Source organism: Parus major, chromosome 12, assembly GCF_001522545.3.
Source record: "Parus major isolate Abel chromosome 12, Parus_major1.1, whole genome shotgun sequence".
Taxonomy (NCBI): domain Eukaryota; kingdom Metazoa; phylum Chordata; class Aves; order Passeriformes; family Paridae; genus Parus; species Parus major.
Window position 1 is genome coordinate 9,109,722 of NC_031781.1, and position 24,684 is coordinate 9,134,405.

Here is a 24,684-nt window from a genome sequence, read left to right on the forward strand (position 1 = left end):
ATATACAGCCTGCTCTCCTGTCAGCAGGAACTTGCATTCTTTAGCACATTTTCAGGCCTCAAAAAACATCTTCTTTCTCTTATGCCTGGCACATGCTGCTTGGCACAGCCTGTGTTACCATTGCAGGAGCTTGAAAAGATAATTCACTGCAATCGTAAAGAAAACAAATGAATACTCTTCAGGCTGCATTCATGTTCTAATTCCACTCCTGATGAGCTGATACTTCAGCAGGCAAACTGTCCCTTGCCTAAGATATCCACACATCAACTGGCTATATTAGGGAGAGAGAATGCTGTTCTTTCAGACAGGAAACTGTGAAGGAAAGCAAATGCACTGAGGAGTAAATACATACCTGGCAGCAAACTTATACTGAATTAAAAATCCTCAGGTGCACAGCAAGAACGTGCACCACACAAACAATGTTCTTCATTTACATACAATGATGTGGTTTAGGTCAGAACAACAAAGTAATCACAGGGATGGCAAAGGTTCATCTTCTTGGTTCATGGTTCTGCATATATATATACACACACATATACATACACACACATATACATAACCCTTTTTAAAACCCTTTTTAAAAAAACCTAAGAAGCAACAGAGGCTGCTCTGGGTTGTGTGAGAAAGATCAGGGGAAGGGGCTGCAGAAGTAAGAAAAGGCAAATGGACAAAGAGAGGGAATTGAGTGGGAAGGGGAGAGTAGAAATGGATTAGAGTAAAACATCAAAAACATCAAATGGGTAACTCATCAGTTGTAACAGGAAAGAACAGGTTCTCTGAATCACCTCATTGTCTTAATCTGCTAATCTGGAATAGTTGACAGGGATAAAGGGAAAACTGTGAGGGGAATTGAGGGCTCAGAGGTTTTAAAAAATATTGTCATAAAACCCATAGTACATAAGCATGCAATATGGAGTTCTTTGGCTTGAAGCTACAACTTCAGATATTACATGAAAGACTTTTCTAAGCAGGATGATGGTCTTCTCTACTTTTCCTATAATTTTTATTCCATATATTAAGTACTTTTAAAAGTATTTTTTACAGATTTTGTTAATGCAGTAATACTGTAGGTACAGACAGGAAATGCTTTTGTTGGTTATGTATAACATTATACAAAATCATGTTACAGTAGAGCCCCTCCTATGAAGAAAGGTCTATTGAAGCTCCAGTTATTTCCTATTCTTTATTAAACACTCAAATCCCTTTGTGAAAACACAACCAAAGACTGCTTTACACAGACTTCCTTGAAGTCAATGCACAGTATTAAGAACAACTATTTTTTTTGTCCCCAAACTCAAAACATGGATCAGGCTCTCAAGGTTAACGTCCTTGTCACACAACAGTTCTCATACCCTGCGAACTGGCCACTGTTGCGAGTCAATACTTCAAATACTCTACAATTTGCAAACCACAAAGCTCTATGCCTCCAGGAAGCCCCTGTGGTGTATGTTTTTACTCAGACTTCAAAAAGCCATCAGAACAAACACTGGTGGAAAGGGAAGGTGAAAGGCCCAGGGGATGAACGATCAAAATCAAGTAAACGAGCACAAACAGTTTACAGAAAGGGAGAGAAATTTCATGGTGAGGGGGCAACCTGAATGCATGAGTGACCCTTGTGGAGACTTGAGAAGATCAAAGTTATGTAAAGGCTTGTAACCTAAGTATTTTCCACCCAAATACTGCAAAGCTGTGAGTGAAAACTGGAACATCCAAAAACTAGTATCCCATTTTGCACACAAAAAAGTGGAAATAAAGATGAAAGAAATAATTCTTTCTTTGGTATTGTATAGATAAACTACAGACCTGGGCACATAAAATTTGGATTCATGGCTTCCACTTCCTTTCTCTACGTAAACAAGGGGGCTCTTGGAGAAAGCTGTCCACTACTAATAGGACAGAGCAAGTTCCTACTGACCAGCTCATCCTGAAACCCTTGGTCCACCTGTCTACAGAGTATTTCACCAAAAAATGTAACCCTTCAAAGTAAAATTCCACCATAAACATTGAAAGAAGTAATTGTGTATATCCCCTGCACTGTTTTTCGGAGAATTTAAGGATCACTTTAAAAAGTACCATATTTGGGCAGTTTGGTTACCTGAATCCCTCATATTTAGCTGCACTGACATCAGCTAAGTCCTCAGCAAGAAAAAAGACCCTTCCTTGCCAGAAGGACAACACTTAACTGAGCAGCAGAAAACCAACAGAAATTTTTATGACATTTTGTAACTCCTCAGAAGAAACTGTATTTTCTTCTTTCTGCACATTTTTCCAAGGCACCCACTGAAGCATCCCAAACTTGCAAAGGGCAAGTATTTGAGAAAGAAAAGGTTATATTCTTTTTCTAGAAAAAAAATGTTTTCTCATTTGAAATTACAGCAAGCGCGTATTGAATTTGCAAAATGAAACACCTGAAAAGGACACCAACAAAAACCAGACAGAAGGTAGCACACATGCATCCTGCTCTTGTTTGCAGGATGTGTGGTACACTAAACTTCTGTACTATTTCATGAAAGTAAGAGCAATCGTGTTGTTCCATGCCACGTTCTGATCCAAATTGTTTGCAACTTCAGCAGCATAAACCCAGTGAAGCCAAAATTAAATGAAGAATTTGGTCTGCAAGGAACAGGATATTTGGTTTGTAGTGACTGTAGTGACTTAAAATGAAAAATATCCAAAATAAAAATGTAGCAAAATTTTAAAACCTGAATATAGTTCTATTCTGTAGTTGTGTGTTTATGGAACCATCACCATATGCAAAACAGGGTAGGATTTTATATGAGAAATAAACTCATTCAGTTACTCATTTTGAGTATTTAATTTTGCCTCCCACCCACATGATGGATTTTTTCCTCCTTTTTCTTCAAAAAGGTAACCTTCAGTAAAGGAGCCCCATTGAACCAAGGATTTCCTAAGCACATGAAGCAAGACTCAACAGCCTGACAGGCAGCTTACATAACAGCAGCATGGAGCCAAAGGTATTAAATAATTTGGAAATGGGGTGCAAGTAAGTTAATGGTGAAATGATGGCACATACAAGCACAGAACAAATACAGGCAAATGGAGCAGCCTGTTTGGCCACATCCACTGCAGACATGCCCTGCCAGAGAGCTGGACTGGGCAATAGGCTCCAAGAGCTTACAGCTGCTGTTATAATTATTCAAAATTCAGCAAAGCAACAGCCCTAAGTGTGCAAGATGCTTATTTTCTCCCAGGGAATGCAACTTTCCACAATAACTACATTCCCCCAAAATAACAAAGCCTGGATTAACTGGAAAGACTTATGACCACAAGAGACTCTACACAGAAGTAAGGTTATTATACAGAGCAGCATTTCCAGCTCTCAGTTTTACCACAAATCTCAAGATAAGTGCACCTCTTTTGAAATCCCAGATCCTAAAAACATGCAACTGAGTGCAAATCTCAGTTTGTTTAATTTATGTATCTAGCTATTGTGGCTTAGAAGAATCTTATATATGACCTGAGTTTATCTAAGAAAAGAAACAATCTTTACAGATTTTTTTTTTCTTTTAATAAAATGAAAATCATTCTTTGTGGGCTTACTATCATGAGTACTTTGGACAGCTGACTACCTATGTCACTGCCAATGGAAACAACAACTGTTCAGTTTCAAAAATACTTGTAAAAACCTACAGTCATCTCCCAAGCTCTTCCCATACTATCAGATCCCGATTTTATCCTGAAATTAAGATAAATAAATTCCATTATACCATCTTTCTATTTTGCAACAGGGATTTGAAACTTAACTTCAGGATAACTAGTAGAGCAATTGCTGTTCTTGGAGGCAAAAAAGGAAGCTTAATTAGAATGGACTTGGAGCAGACTGTTTTGGCAGCTCAATTCCCAACAGTCTCCATCTGCAGAGGGAAATTTCAGGCACAGAGCTAGACTGGATTTTCCCTTCAGCCCTTCCTTTCAAGAACTCACAATATTGCAGAACTAGAACACTCCCAGGTAAGAAAACATCACCTCTGCCTTGCACATCCCTACATAAGCCTGAAAATGCTGGTAGAAATATTTGAGGACAAACCAAGCTGTTAGTGGCATCCAACTTCAGGGACCAAGAAAGAAGGGCAGGGGATGCAGTAGCAGACAAATAAAGAACAGAAGCAAGGAGGAGGGAGGTGAGAGCATTAACACTCCCTTAGTCAAAGTGAAGGGAAACTCAGAGGAGACTGGAAACAAATATTAAGAAAAGAAAACGTATGCAAGTGATTACTAAGTGGTGTTTCTTTTGGTTGTGGATTTGTTTTTTTTTTTCCTTTCTCAAATGGTAGAATCTATAGAAGTTAAGATAGTCAAACAAATCCCATCTGATGGAATTGTTTTTTTATTAATAGGATTTTTTTCCCATAAATAGCACAAATAATTAATTTCATATTTACAGCAGGACTCCAGTGAAAGGCAAAAAATAAAGGAGTTGGTTACTCACTGAGGAGAAAAAAATACTTCAGTACAGGACAACAAGTCAATTACAAAGCATCACCAAAACCAGCAAAGTCTTTCTTGTGTGTGTCAGTGTGGGGAATGCAATCACTTAATTAGACCTGGTATCATAATGCATCTCACAATGGAGAGCTAATTAAGATATTCTTTTTTATATCTGAAGTTCTAAATGCTTAACTTCACCACCTTGTCTTTTCAAGGCAATCGTCTTTACAGATTGAGGCAGCACCTACATCCTTACTGCTCTCCACATACAAACAGTAAGCTCAGAAAAACATGCTCTGCTGAGTTGTATAGAAATGAACTTAACACAAACCCAACAGGCAGCAAAGCCCAGAGTGAAAGCTCAGTTTGCTTTGGGGCTGAGCTCACACTTGAGCAAAAAGGGTTCAGTACACACTGCTCTTTACTGCCATGGCAGGATTGGTCAGAGCAAGAGGAGTTCTTCCTGAAGGCAACTCAACAGCCCTGACCTCAAGGGGAGTGTGATGGTCACTGGTGTGATGAGGTCTGTAGGAAAGACACACTGCAGTTCCATCAGGTGGTGCAGAACCACCAGTGCTCCCTCTGTTGCACTAATGACACCTCCATTAAACTCCTCTTGCACAAGAGTAGAAAGGGTGAGTGGCAGTGAAATAAAAGGCTCCCTCACTCTTTTCAATGACCTGGAGGATCGCTGTGGAGCCCATATTGTACCCAACACAAGGGTTTACACAGGAGCTGGACTCTTTTCTTGCAGACATATTCAAATGGTGTTAACATCACCTGATGCCTGATAATTCCATAATCCATGTCTGCTTGATCCCAGGAAAACAACCTGCTGGACAGACACTCCAGTGGAAATTTTAAATCCAAAGAAGAGTCATAACCTCCCCTGGGAACACTAGGGCATCTGCTCTAGTGTGCAATGACCTGCTGCTTGTGAAACCAATCTTACAATCAACACATTCCCCCTTCAAAGCTCTCAGTTCAGAGGTTCCATCCTGCAATTCTGTCATTGCAAACAAGACCAGGATCTCCCAATCCTATCACGAATGAGGCAGACAGGCAGTTAGTAACTTAACATTTCCTTGACTTCTATTTTCATTCAGAAGGAATGTACACAAATTTTGACTGTGGTTCCACAAGAACACTTTAATGTCAATAAATCTGGTTATTCAGCTTCAAAGGTCAATATGGGCTCACATGATGTCACACTGAAAAGGTAGACTTGATTCCTTCAGGTCAACCTTTTTGTGTAAATGCAGTACAAATTCCTAGTTCCTATGTGGTCACCAGGTCCACATCACTGCAGTTTAATCTGCTCAAGAGGGGATCATACAAGGAAGTGATGCCTCCCTGGCAACAATCCACTTCCAGCCTCTGTCCATACTACACCAGCCAACTTTTGCAAAAAGGAGAGAAGGAGATTTATGCCTGAAGTACCCCTTAAGGATTTTAGGTTTTGTTTGGTTTAGAGGGTAGGGGAAAAGAGACTGTGAAAGAACAAGCAGAGCTAATCTCCAGCTTTTAAATAAAACACAGCTACACAGATTTCTTTGCCCTTGGGCTTTTGTTTTTCCTCTTGACTGAAATCCTGCTCAGCCTCACCTGATACTGACAAGGATGGCAACCCACCAGACCCTTGCAGCCAACAATTTTTTATTTTCGTTTATTAAAACAGAAGCCAGGCTGGGAAAACAAGGACATTAAATGTGCCTAAATTCCATTTTGCCTAAGAGAAGATTATCCTATTCTAATGCAACACAAGCAAAGAATTACAAATGTCAAGATCTCCCACAAAAAAAGTATGCTGCTTAGTGACAGGATGTTTAATTATTCTCATTGCAATGAAAAGGTTTAGACTGCCCCATTCCTACTGATGTCAGTAAGGAGTGCCCTCCAAACCACACAGTTGGGAATATGACATTTATCTACAGTCAACTATTTAAAGCTTGTCTCCTACAATTAAGAAAACCCAAACCCTTGAAAGTAATATTCCACAAATGCCAGCTACATTGGTGTGTTAAGACCTACCTGAACAAAGAGACATATGCCTTGAATACTAATGAAAAAAAAATAAATCAAATATCAAAAAAGAATACAATAAAGATGGCTCTTAAGGAGGAGGTTACAGAAGACAATGTGATACACATTATTTTACTGTTTAATTTTCCTATCTCCACATAACCTTAATTTACCTCATGCTATTTAACCTCTAGTCAACTTCCTTGTTTAAGTGGAATGCTAAAAAATACTGAAAAAAAAACTGAATTGCACTTTTAAACCCTCAGTTTTTAACTGGAATTGCAATCATACATAGTAGTACTGCTCTTACATCACAGCTCTCCCACTATGTCATTAAGTACTTTACAAGCCAGTGTGGGATCTCATCCAATGAAAAACTGGCAAAATATAAAAACACCAAAGATGCACCAAATCCAGAATATGCAAGGGGGAAACACATTCTGCACTTCTACACTTAATTTCACATGTGAGAATACAAGGAATTCTCAAGAATAAGACACTGCTGAATTCTGACCACTTTATGTCATGTCATAGCAGCACTGCAGGATCCCAGAGGTACTGTGTCCTGGGCTAGGGAGAAGATCTGTCAGAACAGACTTTTATGGCTTGCTCAATCCCTCTTACCATGACAAGCAGTGGAAACAGTGAAATGGACTTGTTCTCTTCCCAAGCACAAGGCAAAAAGTTACTGGCAACAAAAGACAAAGTCATAAACCAGTTTTTTTTCACCTGTTTTAAGAAACTTAAAACTCTTGTTATCCTGTATAGCTAAAAAGAACAGAGAAGTTTGTACTCCAATATTCTCATTTTTATCTCTTCTTATGAAAAGTGTCTTTTATTACATTTAAATTTGCTCAATTCAGAAATGCGTTCAGCTCTTAGGAGTGTTAGATATGCACTGCTTCCTTCGCATTAAGAAATAAGGTAACTCTTAACTAAGTCATGTACAGCAATTTTTAGTCAAAAAGAGGAGAATGGCAGTCAAACATATTGCAGTGCCTCAGAAAGGATGAACACTTCACTAGAAATTAGACAGAAAGGCAGAAAAGAAAGTGAACCATGCCTGAGATATCACACATGCTCCAATTAGATTTAAAAAGTTGCTACGTTTTACAATAATCCAGCACAAGACAAATGCAATGAGCCAAAACCAAAGAAATGGGCATGTCTAAAGTCAATCTTTTAGAAGATGTCAAGACACACAGCAACAAATCAAGGTTTTGCAAACAAGCACAGTTTTACAGGGTCAGTTCTTGGGTGAGAGACAGTTAAATAAAATCCACTAGGTTATTCAAATGATTTGCTGAACTTTCCTCTAAATGTCTTATCAACTGGCACAACATTCCTTGGTGCAAGGTATGTTGAAATAAGCAGTTTTCCAAAGACTGTCATTGTTAGCCTTTATCTTCTTTAGAATAAGACACTTAAACATACAGTTCCTGCCTCCCCAAACTTGTTCTTGAACAATACTTTTCACTCATTTACCCTATACAGTGTTCCATTTACAACTAAAACAGCTGCCACATATCACCCACCTCAGCAAGCAGCGCTCCATCAGTAGCTCACTCCCTCACCCACACAAAGCATAACTTTAAAAGCAGTATAGTTTAAATTGCCTTTCAAATCCCATTTGCTTTTTAAGCAGCTTGTTAAACTATGCAAAACTCTCTTGTGAGTTTAGAGATTATGTCCCCCTTTTTATGCATTTGATCGTGCAACCAGTCTGGAAAGGAGTCATCCTGTCAATTAACAGGCCTTGAAACTTTGCCTTTAGTTACAGCACAAACAGCTCCACAACTCAGCCCTACAGAATAGCATATCTGCCAGCAAATACTTTTTTTTAAAATTTTAGATGCTGCTGCAAACACTTTAGAAAGTAGATTATACCTTGTCATTCAAGCAATAAAAGCATGCCTGGACACAAAATCAGAAGTGAGAGAAAAATAAACTGCACTTTCACCCACCATCCTACTGCTCACCTGTTTTACCCTGCACTAGCAAACATCCAAGCAAACTACATGAGTTTTGGCAAATTGGAATACATCACCTTCCTCTGCAAAGATAATCTGTAAGTGCAAGACATCTCTGCAAAATAACATATATCAATAGTCAAGTTACACTTTGTTTTATTTCGTGTTACTAAGCTTTGCCTCCACCTCCTTGGACCACCCTTAGGGATTCCTCTCTGTTATGTTCTTCAAATACTTGTGGATAATCATATCTCCCACTCAAACATCATTTAGCCGAGTTTCATGCATTTCTTTTCATCTTCTTTCCCTCATAAATCAATCCCTTCAGTCTCTCCAGCATTCTTGCTGCTCTTCCCTGAATTTCTTCCAAACTACTGACATCTTTCAGCAACTGAGCAACTTCCAATTGCATGCTGTACTCTAGATGTGCTTTTTGTACTCTAAATAAAGATAATTACGTCTTTTCAAGAAATATTAATGGTCTAAGCCTGGAATAAATCTAAATCAGGAATTTCATTATTCTGTTTCTTTTCCAGAATGGACAGTAATTATCCCCATCTCACAAAGCAGAAGAGCAGAGAGAAGTAACTGACTTATTGCTGCACACAAGCAGTGCCAGAGTAAGAAACAAATGCACATTCTGCCATTCCCAGTTGTGGTCTGCCAAGTTTCAGCCCACAGATGACATAAGACAATGTTCCCCAGGTGATCTATAGCAAACACAAGCTATTTTCAAGTGAGTATGGAAGAACACTTGGGGAGCCCAGCACTCATGTGTTGCAGGTGTTGGTTCCAGCAGGACCATGCAGCCTGCTCATGTGGGCAGGTGTTGGTTCCAGCAGGACCATGCAGCACCCTAAGACAAGCCATGGTCTATCACTACCTTTAGTAGTCAGGACAAAAGCCTCTGACACATCTCCTTGAATATTACTGCCATGGAGAGGTTTGTTTGTAAAACCAGCCACCAGCAATCATCAGGTCAACTAGCTGAGCAAGCTAACTCAGTTCTAGAGGTTGGCTGGTTTTAAATAAGAGAAGACTGATGGACTGCCAGATTGAGGCAGTACAAGGCAGTTTTCAGCCTGGACATTTCCTTCCCTTCCCTCCCACTCCCTGACACACTTCTGAAGGAATCACAGAAAAATAACTTTTGAAAAATTTAAAAAAAGGTCTACACTAAAAAATATGTAAGAGACTGTATGAGAGGAGGCAAGGATGAAGAATGGGACGGGGTAAGGGAGAGAGAAGTCTGACCAGTTAAATAAAAAAAAACCCCAACCCACAAACAGGATGCAGACACATTAAAAAAGCAACACTGATCTAACAAAGGAATGTGAACTGCAGTTGACTCAAGCAGTATCACAGCAATGGCCCTCCCCCTACACACAAATCCGTGGAACTCTTAAAGAGACAGGTTTTTAGGCTTTTTCAAATTCTGTGCTTCTTTCCCATTCCTTGATACCCTCAACCTGACTTAATTTAACTGCCTTTTCTTTCCAGACAACAAGAGCACCCAAGTTTGACCCAGACTAAAGCAAAGCAAACTAACTTGTATTATTCTGCCTACCTTAGAGAGGTATTAAATTCTAGCATTCTGCTACATATTCTTCTCATTGAAAGAACAAACCATAAAGGGTCCTCTGTTTCAAGGTCTGCTGTAAAACATCTGATGAGTGTAAGCAAGATTAGATAATGAACACCTTGGTGAAAGGTATCATTTCTTCCCACTAACTCAACAGACACAGAAAAATGCCATTATCTAAATCTATATACAATTTTCTTAATGTAACTGCTGGTTCACAATTACAGTTCCTGCTTAAATCCACAAGGGTGCCAGAGACTCTTTATAAGGCTTCTCTGTGTCCCAGGAAGAACCATTTCCTCCATGCAAAAATGTAGAAATAGCAAGATAAATACCATTGGTCTGTTCTTTCTGTTCATCAGATTTTTGCCTCCAGGAGAGAAGTTACTAAGAACATTACATAATTACATTTTTAAGCAAGACACCATCTTGATTTTCAGCATTTCAGCTCGAAGGCCATCTATGCATCATTTCATCACCTACCTAAAGGTACCTCATTGAATCCCCACAATCCTTTCTATAACAGAAAACTAAAAGCAAACACATACCTGGTGCAACCTTTTTCTTTAAATGTGAAGTGTGCTTGCTAATTAGGCTCTCAGACCTATTTAGCAAATAGCAAAATCTACTATTTGGTGGCAAAACTGTAAGTACAGCTAGGACAGAACACATGAGATATTTTATATTGTCAGAAATTCTTATCCTGTAACAGGAAGAAGAAAGGAAACTTGCAAAAAGGGTCAAAATTAGAGCAGTTGCATCACACTCTAAATTAAATTGAAAGATAGTCCATCTTCTGCAAGGGATCAGGAAACTTCACCTTTCTCTGAAGATCAATTGCTATGTTGACTGTTTGCTGCCATAGAAAATTATGATTTCTTTTCTCCACTTGTTCAACAGAAGTAATCTTACTCATCTCCCTAAGAGCGCGGGAGATTAACTAATGACAAACAAGCTGAAGACAAAACAGAAATAAAAAAGTACTGCCTGATATCCTTAAAATCTTATCCTGCAATCTGAGTCAAAGGCAACACCTATTTCAACCTTTTGAAAAGGCTCAGAACTGCTCTCCTGCCTTAAAAGGATGAGGAAAAAAAACCCGTAGTAAATGACACTTATAAATTCTAGCATCCATCATTTCCCATGCTCTTACCTAAGGAGGCATAAATCCTTCCTGTAATTCACCAAGGATGAAAAATACAGTCATATATAATATTATAAAAACAGGAGACACAAGCAATAAAAAAACTCTCAAGATGTCCAAAACCCCATTTATCAAGCAGTTTTTGCTTGAAGGCAAGTTAGGTAATAACATGCAGAACAGAGCCAATTTAAGGAACTTGCATCCAATATACTATATTTAATAAGTAGCTACAGGTAAAATGATTGCAGGTTTGCTTTCTTTTATTTGTTTAGAAGGGCTCTGGTGCAAATCATACATACATTAAGAGAGGAGAGATTACCACAAACCTCTCTGGCCACAGCATGATTTCTGTGTTACTGCCACTTAGCAAGAAGTCATTTTGAGAGTGTTGACACAGGGGATGTGGCTTCAGGCCATTTGGTCTCACACTGTAAGTCACAGCCACCATCATGTACCATTAGAAGAGGTACAGTTCCCACCAGATCCCTGCTCCAACTGGGTATGAGCTTATTTCAGAACTTCAGGAGATTACCTGTAGCACAAAGGTAGCACTTTGCCTTGCAATATGGAAAGATCCTCTACACTTGACACAGATTAGTATTTGTTAACTGCTAAGCACCTACCTGGAATGCGGATTTTAAATTTACCACTTTGTCCAAAACCACCATCTATTATTCCATCTTCTCCTGTAGACAGTTTCACTTTCAGACCCACAAAAATCTGGATGTTTGTTTCCTTTTTAAACAATGAACGACCAATCACACTGTAATCATCCATCACCTGCAAAATAAAAAAAAAGGGATTCATAACTCTACATTCTAAAGTGACAAAAAATTATCCATGTTACATGCTAAGTTTGGCAACTTCTACCACTCCACCTTTGATAAACCATTTATCCCAAATGAGCAAAACTCTGGGTGAGTCATCTATCTAAACTGCTGAGTTTAAGGCAATTCATGTCTAAAACCATAGAAGATTTTATGAACTAACATATTTCTGCTTCTATCTCCCTTATCAAAATACAGGAAGAATAAAACCTACATCAGAGCATGCTGTAAAGATCAGTTAATTAAAATCTTTTTTCTGCTTTGAAACCTCCCCATGAAAGTCACTAAAGTACCTATGCTGACAAAAATTTCATTCCATTTTTTATTCTACAGCTAGGTACATTTTCACCTACATAAACATTCTTTGTCTTAGCTCCAGACCTGCACTCCAACAGCTATACTTCCAAAGAAATGATAGAGTTTCTAAATAGAGCCTTTTAAATACTCACCTTCACATACATATTGATTTGTTAAACCAAGAGCCTTATGACCACTGTATCCAATTTTAATTTCAAGGTTTGTAACCCAGTGGGAAGAACCATTCCAAGTTAAATTCTTAATTAAGCTATCAGGAACAAGAGGAAGTGAGGTTGGTGGGTAAGGCAAGATAAACAACCCTCCCTTAGGCATTATAAAGTATAAGGTGCAGTCAAGTGAGCCTAATCCTGTAGGTGTGAATATCCTTGTACAGCCAACGCCTGCAGTTACTCTACCTTGTAGACACAGAAAGAACATTTATTTATCAGAATAAATATGGGGATATTACTTAAATCTTTCCAAGATTATTTTTTTGGTGAAAGTTGCAGCCCTCCTTCATATCTCAGGAGCCATTTTTAGCTACACCTAAGGGTTGAAAGGATCAAAGTGACTGAGAACAGTAAAGAATTGCAATCAGTTCTGAACATTCCCCTTTACTCAGTTTAAATGAACTCAAAATACTGATGACTTAAAGTACTGCTGGTTTATTAAGCAACTGTCCTTCTCTGAAGCCTCCTCCATAAACTATAATGCATATACAAACTCAAATCCCTAGGACTGTTATTATTTTGTTACATATATATGCCTCCATTTTAATGCCAATCTCAGTATGGTAGTAAACCTAATACCAGAAATTTCATTTTTGTTTTATTTTAAACAGATCTTACTTGCTCAGCCATAAACAGTCTTGAAAGGGCTGTGCAGTATTAGAGAGCACTGGCAGGACCTCTCCTTTTCCCAGACCAGATGCAGGGTGAGAAATATCTACAGCCCTTCTTGCTTCTGTCACATGGAGATGACAACAGGACAGGGAGCTCTGCTCTGGGACCAGCCAAGACTGTAGGCAGAAACACTCAGATGCCTCAAAAACATTCACTGCCTGAACTCCTCATCTTTCCCCAAAAGGACACTTTTATGGGGTTTCTTTGTGTCTGTCCTCTCCCACTGCTTCAAAATAGCTTGTGAACCATTGATGGCAGCATCACTGCTCAGCAACATTTTGGCTTAAATGTAAAACTGAATAATGTCTTTTCCTAGAGGCCCTGATAATAGGTGGAGATGGGGGGGGGGAGATAAGCTCTCAGTCACACTTGCCTTTCTTTGGGTCTGAAATGGAAGACTAGAAGAAAAAGAAGCTGTTAATACCAACCTGAAATAGCATTTTCATTTTCAAAATCTAAATTTTTTTCCAGTTGCACTGGCTAGAGAAATTAAATTATTATTTCATCCTATACATCTTTTATTCCTAAAACAAGAATTTCAAAACTGTTCTGCCTCTTGTCCGCTGCTGGCTAGTGTTTCTTTCCACTGTGTTTGAAATACAGATGGTACAATATGCTCCAGGGAGGATCTCTAATATATCTATTATTTTTGCGGTTATCCCTCAAATGGCACAGGAAGCCAACTTTAAAGGCCAACATCTTTGGAAACATCTTTTATTTTTCCAAGAGCACTTCAAAGTTATCTTTAATTTAATTAAAAACGGAATTACAGGATGAGCAATCATACTAGGCTAGCATGGTTCAGTTTAGGGCCTCCCCATCAAGGGTGTCAGAAAAAACTACAGTCATTTCTGTGAATAAGTGTTACAGGCATCAAGTACCTTAGAGTAAACCAGAAATGATAACCTCTGAGTATTAGAATAGAAATAAAATCTATCAGCATTTAGTTATGCCACACTCACATAAAACCTTTGAATTAAAAAAAAAACAAAAAACCCTTATCTTTTATAAAGAAAGGTGCATTTTAGGGTCTTGCTCTTGTACATTCAGTATAGGAGAGCAACCAAGGACTCCAGCTGCACTGTTTTTTCCACTCTTATAGTCACAAAATCACCAGGTTGGAAGACACCTCTAAGATTGAGTCCAACCCATGCCCTAACACCGCCTCAACTAAACCACAGCACCAAGTGCCACCTCCAGTCTTTTTTTAAACACATCCAAGGATGGTGACTCCAACACCCTCTTCCCTTAAAAAACTTTTTCCTAATATCCAACCTATATTTCCCTTGGTGCAGTTTAAGACTGTGTCTTCTCATTCTGTCAGCTGCTGCCTGGAGAAAGAGACCAACCCCACCTGCCCACAGCCACCTTTCAGGGAGCTGTAGAGAGTGATGAGGTCACCTCCAAGTCTCCTTTTCTCCAGGCTAAACAACCCCAGCTCCCTCAGCCGTTCCTCACAGGATTTGTGTTCCCAGCCCCTCACCAGCCTCGTTGTCTCCTCTGGACGTGCTCAAGCATCTCAATGTCCTTCCCAAACTGAGGGGTCAGAATTGGACACAGAACTCCAGGTGTGCCCTCACCAGTGCTGAGTACAGGGGAAGAACCTCCCAGCTCCTGCTGGCCACACTGTTCCTGATCCAGGCCAGGATGCCGCTGGCCTTCTTGGCCCCCAGGGCACACTGGTGGCTCATGTTCAGTCGGCTGTCACCAGCACCCCCAGGTCCCTTTCTGCCTGGGCACTGTCCAGCCACACCATCCCCAGCCTGTAGCACTGCAGGGGGTTATTGATTATTTTGTGGCCAAAATGCAAGACTTGGCACCTGGACTTGCCAAATTTCATTTTATTGGACTCTGCCCCTCCATCCAACCATTCCAGGCCTCTGCAGAGCCCTCCTATCTTCCAACAGATCAACACACACTCCCAGCTTAGTGTCATCTGCAGATTTACTACTGAAAGACTCAATTCCCTCATCCATGTCATTAATAAAAATATTGAACAGAACTGGCCCCAGCACAGACCCCTGAGGAGCACCACTGGTGACTGGTTGCCAGCTGGATGCAGCACCTTTCACCACCACCCTCTGGACCCGGCCATTCAGCCAGTTCTGAACTCGTTAAAAAACAAAATCCCTCCTTTAACCAATCAATAAGTTCTGTAGGTATTACCATGATTCCTTGGGCATCTCTACAGGGCATTAGAAACAAAACCACTTTAGTGGTGCTGAGATAATAAGTGATCAGTGACTTGCCTGACCTTCTGTTTGGAATAAAACCTCTATGACCCAAAGTTTCTGTCTCGCTCACTAAATTCTACACACCCCATTCTGTGCCATCCACGCCCTCCAGTGAGGCCATCATCAATTTATTCCTGACAAAGACAAAATAACTAGAGAATGCCTGTCCTAACAGGAACTAAGATAACTGGATCAGTCTTTGCATTAAAATAAATGAGTGAAGCAGAGAATTGCTATGAAGGAAAGCTCATTTTCTCAACTTTAAGAGTGTATTAGAAAAAAATAAAAGAAAAATTATATTTTTGGTTTAGCTTTGCTTTGTAAAAAGGAAAAGAAATGCATGTTGTTCTCCCTAACTGAAACTCAACACTTCCAATTACTTTACCAGCAATTTACCTCCAATCGTAGGATTTTAAGTTAATCCCCTTTGAGTTCTCAGAACATCTACAATGGCAATCACTTTGCCTATTAGCTGAACAGCCTTTCGGGAGAGCTTTCTGCTTTTCTCTCAATCACTCTTTTTTTCAGTATAAAATATTATGAACTTACAAAGCCAAATGCCACAAAGGCAGTAAGGGATATGCAGTCTGCTCTGAAGCAGCAGCAAGGGGCCTAGCAATGAGGACAGACTAATTTTATTAACTTCATGGAAACTTCAAAAAGCTTTAGGGCTTTAATGCCAGACAGAGACGACCCCAAAAGTCAGTTTAAGTGCTGCATAAACAAAGGATTAGGGCAAGAAAAAGCTGAAGGCTCCTTGCATTTCTTGTTTATATTGTCATATGACCTAGTAGGAGTGGGAGAGGGCTGCCTCTCTGACTTTAATCCCCCATGGTGTACAGTGGCGTTTCAGTTCACTGACCTACATTACGATAATATTTTTTTAAATTTATGGGCAGAGGTGCAGCATCAAACTCACTTAAGGACATTTAAAAAGAAAAGGGGCAGGATGGGAAAAATACCCAGAAGAGAAGTTTTCTGGCTGGTATAGTCTCCCCCTCTCACTTAGGTTAGATCATCAGCTTAGAAAAAGGATTTCAAGTTCAAAGGGAACATCTCTGTTACTCTTGTTTTATGGCTTAGACCAGAGGACACAATAGCACTGAGTTTATGAAATATCCCTTCCCACTTGGCTTTTGTGTTTGCACAGAAAAAAGTAAACAGTGCTTTATAACCGTAGGTGAAGTATGTGCATCTCTGGCATATAACCCTTGTGCTAAAACCAAGAAGTTCACATAAAAAAATAACCAACTTGCACTCCTCATCTCTTCAGTACTTACCCTGCCTTAGACTGTTTGCAAAACCACAGTTCACGTTATGTGCTGGAATTCAGTGCAAACCATAGTATTAATTCCAAGGAAGAACAACTCCAGTATGCCCCTTTGAGCAGGATAGCAAGTTATATTGTCCAGCCTGTTAAACAACCCTCCTTTTTAGGATAATTTAGAAATTACTGTTATCTTAACACCCTCTCCAACCATCCATCACACACATTTTGAGAGCAAAGAACCCTCATCTCTTAAAGTATCTGCAGGAAAAAAAAAGTGGATCAGAACAGAAACACACAAAAGGAAACAAAGTGGTGCCAGTATGAGAGTGAAATAAGGAAAGGTTTAAAACAGAGAAAGTAAAAGTAATAAATATGAAATACCAGAAAAGATATAGAGAAAGAGAAGGAATAGCCTTTTCTGATTTAATAAAAAATTACATGAGTAAAAAAAAATAAATTTTAACAGCCGAAGTACTATCCTTAGCCAACTGATAAAAGGTTCATTGAAACTAAAGCAGAAAAACAACTGGAGAGGAAAAAGAACAAAAAGAACCTGTGACTAACACTGAAAATACAAAGCATTTTTATTACTTTTTGTACTTCAGAAAAAGTACGCTTGAGACATCTTCATCATGATCAGTGACAGCTCACTTATTTCTAGAAAACAGTTTCAAGCACTTTCCATTTCTGTGTCAGGAATTTGCAGCCTCAAAAATATTCCCATTTCTGGTTTTTTTTAAATGAAGTTTCATGCATTGAGAAAATGATGGTACATGAGGCCACAAAAAGGGTGAAGGAGAAAGGAATTGAGAGGACTGCACCAATGATCAAGTGTCCAGCTTTTCTCACTCTACAAACACTTTGAGCTTATAGCTGGTTACTGAGAACTAGCTGAACAACTTGGTACAAAGAAAGAGTGATTTGGTCAATCACAGCTTTTCCTCAAGAGCTTACTTACAGCAGCATAAAGACTTTTCTTTCTGCAACTCCCTCCAGCACTAGAGGCCTTCAGCTTCACGTTTCATTACTGCTGTTTTAATGGAAGCCATCACACTAACATCTCCACATATCCATTAACTTGGTTTCCAGATGTTTGACCCATCTCTCACCAGCCTATGTTTCTTATATCCAAAAACCATTTTCCTTTTTCTGCACTTCTGAGTAAAGGGACAATGGAGTTTGGGAATATTTAATAAGGAGCCATAAAATTCCCTTCTCTTTGCTGAGCATTGTGCCACCACTAGAGCCTGGTAAGACCTTCATGGCAGCAAAGAAAAGAAGTGATGAGACAGGACAGTGAGTGAGAGACAACCAGACTGCTTTAGGTTCTAAAAGCCCTACATCTCCCCAACAGCATTCTCCAGGCACATGCAGGGTTCCAACAGGGCACTATTCATTCATCATGCATCTTTATAATGCAAGTTTCTTTCATCTCTGTTTAAAGCTTAGAAGTGTTGAATCCCAGGCACTGAATTCCTGTCATGATCTGAATGAAAACATTAGTTTTACCAAGTAAGAAGAAACTGGTTCATGTCATGATTTCAGTTTTTATTGATCTATGCTGCATTCCCATTATGTGGGAAAATCAACATCAACAGATAAGGGAAAGAGGAGGCTCAAGACTGTTACTACATCCTACACCATCCATCTCCAGACCAGCCAGCCCTGGCTTACTACACAAGTTAAAAACCCTGTGATCTCTATTACCCAAGATAAAAAACACCAAGACTTGTTCTGTAGACAAGATGTCACGTACAGGTCTTAACCTGGCTTTGTAAGCATGACACAGAGAGGACTGCCAAGCTGAAGAGAGCTTCTCTTCATGGAGAAGGTTCTGAGCAGCCAGGAGAACACTGGTGGTAGTTCCATGACTTAAAAACACACAGGCAATTTCTTATCTATTTTGAAGCATTTTAACTGTGGTGATCTCAGTTTCTTAAATCCTAAATGTCCAAAAAGGAGACATCAGTGAGACATGGCAAGTTTAATTTGGAACATTGCATAGACCCAGCACATAGCAGGAGGTCAGCTATAGTGACCCTAAGTTAAATTTCTTTCTAAAGGAAACTGCACACAAATAACTAGAGGAGGGCAGGAGGGTACTGGAAGGAGGCAAAAAGGACAGGACAGGCCTGGAAAGAGCTGCCTGAAGCAACTGATGCTGAGGAAGAAGAGAGAGCTGACTCTGACAGACTTACATTCTCCTCTCAAGATACAGCATAGACATACAAATACCCTTGGTCTGTCCCCTCCCCTGAGGATCTCTAACTCCAGTGTGTGGATCTGCTACCCAAAGTCACCTCCTCTATTGGGTAACAGCTTCCTTCTGCCATGTAACAAGGTCTGTGCTATCAAGCAACACAAGCCTGTGCTACACTGTTGGATGTTTGTAAGAGCAGCTCCAGTGAAGGTGAACAGTAAAAGGATGGCTTTGCTTCAGCAATATGAAGGTTTAGTTTTACTTTATCTTTCGACTTTAAAAATACCTAGGAAATTAAATAACTTAGGTTTAATATAAAGGTAAGTTGCAGAATTGGGCACTTAAGAAGTTAAGAAATGCCAGATGTCCATACAACCATATCCCTGTTCCTCTTTGATATACCCCATGATAGAGTCTTAACATGACCATATCCAAAAAAATTTCAGAGGAACCTTGCCTTATTAAGTGCACAGGGCAAAGGCACAGGGGAACAGAATTAATGTTGCATACGCAACTGTAAATCTGGTATTTCCTAACTTTCAAGTTCTTGATTTTGCAACCTAAGCAACATTCTTAATTCATTTTTGTATCCAATAAATAAAATGGTGTATTGGTCGCCTTGCTGACAAACTGATTCCCCCACAGGTGACTATTACACAACCTCAGAAAAATCAAGACCAGCTGTCCACACACTTGCAAGACTCAAAAGCATGTCTGCATTTCGAATTTAATAATATAAATAATAACCATAGGTGTTACTCAAACCTTGCAAAAATTCTACTACCCAGTCATGTGGAGTAAGCCATTCTTTTGCTGGTGAGTGAACAAAACTTCTTTTCTCCTGTGCGTAAGAAGGCAGATTCTGCAACTTACCTGGTACACTTTTATGACAAATTTATTCTAGTGTGTTAATCCATATGCTGAGTTAGGAAATGTCAGGAAACATCACCATCCATCTCTCAGCACTGTTTAGCAGAAATGGTATTTCTGTTTAATGGGCAGTAAGCCTTCCCTTCTCCCAGCTAAGCTTCTCAGACTCTTTTACTCAAAAACTAAACAAGAGCCAATAAATAAATACATCTTTTATATTCCCACTGAACAGTGCATTTTAACTAGTGAATGAGCTGTGCACTTTTATTCACCTGACTGCCTTCATCTCTGTATTATTACTGTATTTAGCATACCATCAGCAGCCAAGCAGAACCAAACAAACTCATGTTCAGACATCAAAGCAGGAAAAATAGTAATTGTGGCGTCTGCATGTTTACAGTAGATGATGGAGTGACATCCACCACTTCTCCCAGCTAGAGCCACAGAGGGTTCTGCAGACAGCCCAGGTCACTGCTGGTGCATGCAGGCAGCACTCAATCAGATTTCACAGTCTAGCCTTGTCACTCACATTGTGCCCCTATCAGTCTGCACACCCCACCTCAGTCACCCAGAAAGCAACATTACCTGGCTGATGCAGGGTTTGACTTGCTATGCCCCTGGCACTTTTCACTGTAGGAAAATAGTAGATGCAACATTAGCTCTAGTAAGATAATGAAACATCCTGTGCCTAGAAATAAAATAGGTAGAAGAGTCTAACTATCCAAGGTGGTAAAATTTAATTATCTTCATTCATGGCAGCACCATGAAACCACGCAACAGAAAATTTAAGGAAGAGTATTTCTGTCACACATACCTCAAAAACAGTCTATAGGCACAACTCTGAAACAAATTCTGGTATTACAGATATCTGGAAAAGTGAAAAAGGAACAATGTTTTTTATAAATGATCCACTACCCAGGAATCTTTCCAGACAGGAATACTCTAGTTCTCCTATACTAACCTACTGCCTCCCAGAGCAAAGGTAATCAGCACAGTCTCATCCCTTAAATGAATCACATCAGATGCTCTTATTGCTCATGGGCAAGCCCCTTTTCCCTCCTTTGCACACTCCTTTAGCAGTCTGGTAAAGTGTGTGGCTGAGCTACTACAAACCTGGCATGTACTCGGTAACTGCATGAGCTGTTTCCACTCAAATATTGCTCACTGTTTTTAAAAACCTACCATTTTCAAAACCGCTGCTTTTGAAAACGTCTAGTGCCCCAAGGGACAGCCTAGGTTATTGCTGGACATCAACAAATTTAATACCATTTTCTCACAGTTCCTGTAGCTGCTTACTGGCATTGATCTCCACAATATCCTATCCTTCTGAAAGGCCAGAAAGACCTGTGAAGTAATGATGACAAAGCCTTCCCTTTGACCACTCAGGTAATGTACTTGCTCTGACAAAGCTCCTCCTACCCTGATGGAAGAAGAGAGAACCACCCAAAGATTTTTAGGTGCTGAAAGACAAGCTTTCTCTCTTCCCTTCAGACTTCAGAAGAGATGCACTGATAAAGATCTCGGCAACTTACCCTGCTTGCACTTATTGCTCTTGCAACAATGTGTTTCTCCTTGGGGACACTTAGATCACATCAATATTCAAACAATTAGTAACACGTTGTTAGTAAGCAATAGGCAACCCTAAAAACTAAGCATTCTGGCTACATGATGGCCTCAACCCCCAGGAGAATGAGTACAAGAAGAAAACTTACTATCCAGCAACCCACAAAACCTGTGAACAAAGTGGCTATGAACAAAACCAGGACATCGTACAGCATGATTACCATCAAGTAAAGTCTGAAGAGCAAGGCAAATAATGAGAAAGATACATTAAAAACTTTAAAATAGAGAGAATTTCTTCTTAGAATTGACAGAGGAGCACAGATAAAGTATCTTTGTAAAGAACATGCCCATTATGATAGGAAAGCATTCTGCTACACTTAAAATGGGAAACCATTCCAGCCAGATATAATATACGTGTATATTCTTCACTACACAAGCCTGAAAGTGCAGAAGGTGCAGCTCACACTGAGCAGAGTTTTCCTTCCCCTTTTGTTTCTGCCACATAGCTATGGATTTACCATATGGAGTACCCATGACAACAGGACCCTGTGGCAGCTATCCTAAGATAAATCCTGCTCGTGCAAACGCTTTCAAAACAGGCAGAATATCTGAGTCATGCAGGAAACCATGATGTACTCCTGTGGTTCACCTTTCAGCTGAAATTCTTTGCACTCAACCTGTATGTTCATGGAAGCCGAAGAGCAAATAATGTGACAAATATAAAGGATTTATTCCAGGAACTGAGTAACTGCTTCATGAGTCAGACTGGAATTAACCTGCAAGGCTGCATAGAGGTTAAATTCAAAGAAGGTATTTCAGAGATGGTGTTAGGATTAATACAAGTCTCTTTGCCCACAGAACTGGGCAAGCTGAATGCTGAGCAGCCTGTCTCCAGAAGCCCAAGGACAACAGTTGCTGCTTGTATTTGTAATTTGTCTCCAACTCCTGACCTGCTGCAGTTCAGCAAGCCCACATCCACCGCCAGCACTGAATGTCAAATCAGAGGGACAAAACCTGCCCTTTTTTCAGCAAGATTCCCACATCACGCTCCTTAGAGCTGCACTGGCGTTCATAACAGCACTCTCTTTTACTTTTATCAGTACAAACCACTTGTTGCCAGCCTAGCTTTTTCCTATTGAAAGTACATTTGTCAGGCAGCCAAGGGTTTGCAAAAATAAAATGTCCAGAGGGCGACAGTCTCTGCCTCCACATAACCACACCAGAAAGATGTTCTTGACAGAAACTTCCTCCCACTGAAGTTCTCCCCTCTCTCAAGTTCTCTCTGTAAGAGAATGCTGGACTAGTATTTCACATTGTTTTTTAAACCATCAAGTTAAGAAAATACAAACCTCTGCCACTGTCCTCTTAGTTCTGATGAATAGCATATTTTGGTTTTCCTTAAAACTTACCATACTTAAACATAAAAAAACCCTGTGGTCTAAAGCAAAACAGTGCATTCACACATTTTTGTAACAGCTCAAAAATATCAAATGATATAATGCCAGAAAAACCATTACTGCAGTATAATCATGCAAAACTTTTTCATAACCAAGATGCAATACCAGGATCTCAATTTCATGGACTAAGCTGCACCTCAGACAACTCTAACTTCTCATATGTTAATTTGTCATAGATCACAGTAATACATAGTCCCCTTCACCCCCCTTCACCCCTCAAAAATGAGCAGATGAATAAACAAGGATGCACTGCAGACAGTGATGCCTTGAGTTTTAGCTTTTATGTTTTTCATATTCTGTGGTGCCTAGCTGTGTAGTTTTAAGCTTCGTATTGTTAGTGAGCTCTCTTCCCAGAGTAGACAGACAAAACAATTCCTTTTCTAGATTGATACCAAGGACAATCATTACAAGTTTCAGGCCCAAAAGCATAAACAACGCTGGACTGAAGAGAGAAAACAAGAAGGATGGGACTTCATAATGTGAAGCAGGGATTGAACAATTAACCCTGATATGCACATGAACCAAAACATAAAAATGTGTGACCTCGTGACCAGTAGTCCATTTTGTGACCATTTTTGGTCCAGCCTGGGTGTAGCCCTGGCCAGGCTCTTGTACTTCCTAAGGTGTATCCTTTAATGCCTTTCAATAAATACCTACTTTATTCTTAAACCTGCCTAGCCTCTGTTCTAGGTCAGCCTTCTCTAGGCATCAACAGGTAAATGCAAAGATTTTGATGACCAACAGCAGTCAAGTTTGATTCTTTCTCTCCCAGTGCTACACTCAATCCTGGCATTAGAGAAGAAAGATACCAAAAGGGAAAACTGAGCAGTAAAAAATGCAATGACAGGGTACTCGAATTTTTGTAGAACATTTTCCATTACCTCAGCAGATGAGAAAAAACAGGAAGCTCAGGCATGAAATTTCAGTAAAATGTACTACCTGAAAACCTAAATTTGCTAGCTTAAGTATGATTTTTAAAAAAATATTGTGTAGTAAATGCTGTATATTCCATGGATTTCATTTTTATGTGAAACAGGAAAAATGTCACACTTTCTTGTAGAGAGACAAAAAAGTTGGAGAAAAAATATTCTTGTTTTATTAAAAAAATTAACCTTACAGTCCAGAAGGGTGCCATGCACAAGGGATACACAAGAAAAATACTGTGATGCTGAAACTTAATGAATTTACAGTTCTTACTATTCAATCAGTGCTCTGAAAGTAATCAGAACAGGAACAAAAAGCCAAACCATAAATGCCTGATTTCTCCTGGGTAAACTGGTAGTTAAACTGCAGGGAATTTATTTTAATTCCAGCAGCAAGCAGGGGGGCTTAGGAGACCCCACATCAGATTAGCAGCAATGCTTTACAAATGGGCACTATTGAATTCCACTGCATGCCAGTTATGGAAGTGTGTTTGTATCGCGAACCCGGGAAGGCGGACGTTACATGCCCCTGCCTCCCTCTCTTCCAGCCTTTCAGGAAGCTATGAAGCTAATTTTCCCCAGCAGTATTCTCTAAAGAAAAAGTTCACTTCTTGTGAAGGTAACTTGTATTTTTTAATTATTATTATTATTTTATGTCTCCCCAGGGAAGGTGGGGAGGGGGGAGCTTCCTTGCTCAACAGAGAAAGAAATTTTCCTGTATCAGTGCCAAGAATAGACACCCTAAATTCAGCGATCCTAATCTCCAGCCATCCATCAGCAGCAGGGTGGAACCAGCTGATTCAAATTTTCTATTAGCTGGTGACTTTGTGTACTAAAATAAGTCTCTGTACCACCCAATTGTTCCTGCTGCTGTGCTCTGCAAAGCGCAGACTTGAGCAGCAGCTACCTTGGCTGTAAGTACTTCCCCGGCAGGCCCTTCATACCTGGCACAGTCCTCTTCCCACCAACCCTTC

General features: G+C 39.7%; 1 protein-coding gene across 1 annotated transcript in view; it reads right to left on the bottom strand.

Moving 5' to 3' along the window:
- Nucleotides 1-24,684, bottom strand: part of EEFSEC (eukaryotic elongation factor, selenocysteine-tRNA specific) — a 122,542-nt gene that overhangs the window by 30,804 nt on the left and 67,054 nt on the right. The window contains exon 6 of the mRNA XM_015641205.3: nucleotides 11,791-11,947. Within this exon, the coding sequence (XP_015496691.1) occupies nucleotides 11,791-11,947 (157 nt within the window). The remainder of the gene's footprint in view (nucleotides 1-11,790; nucleotides 11,948-24,684) is intronic.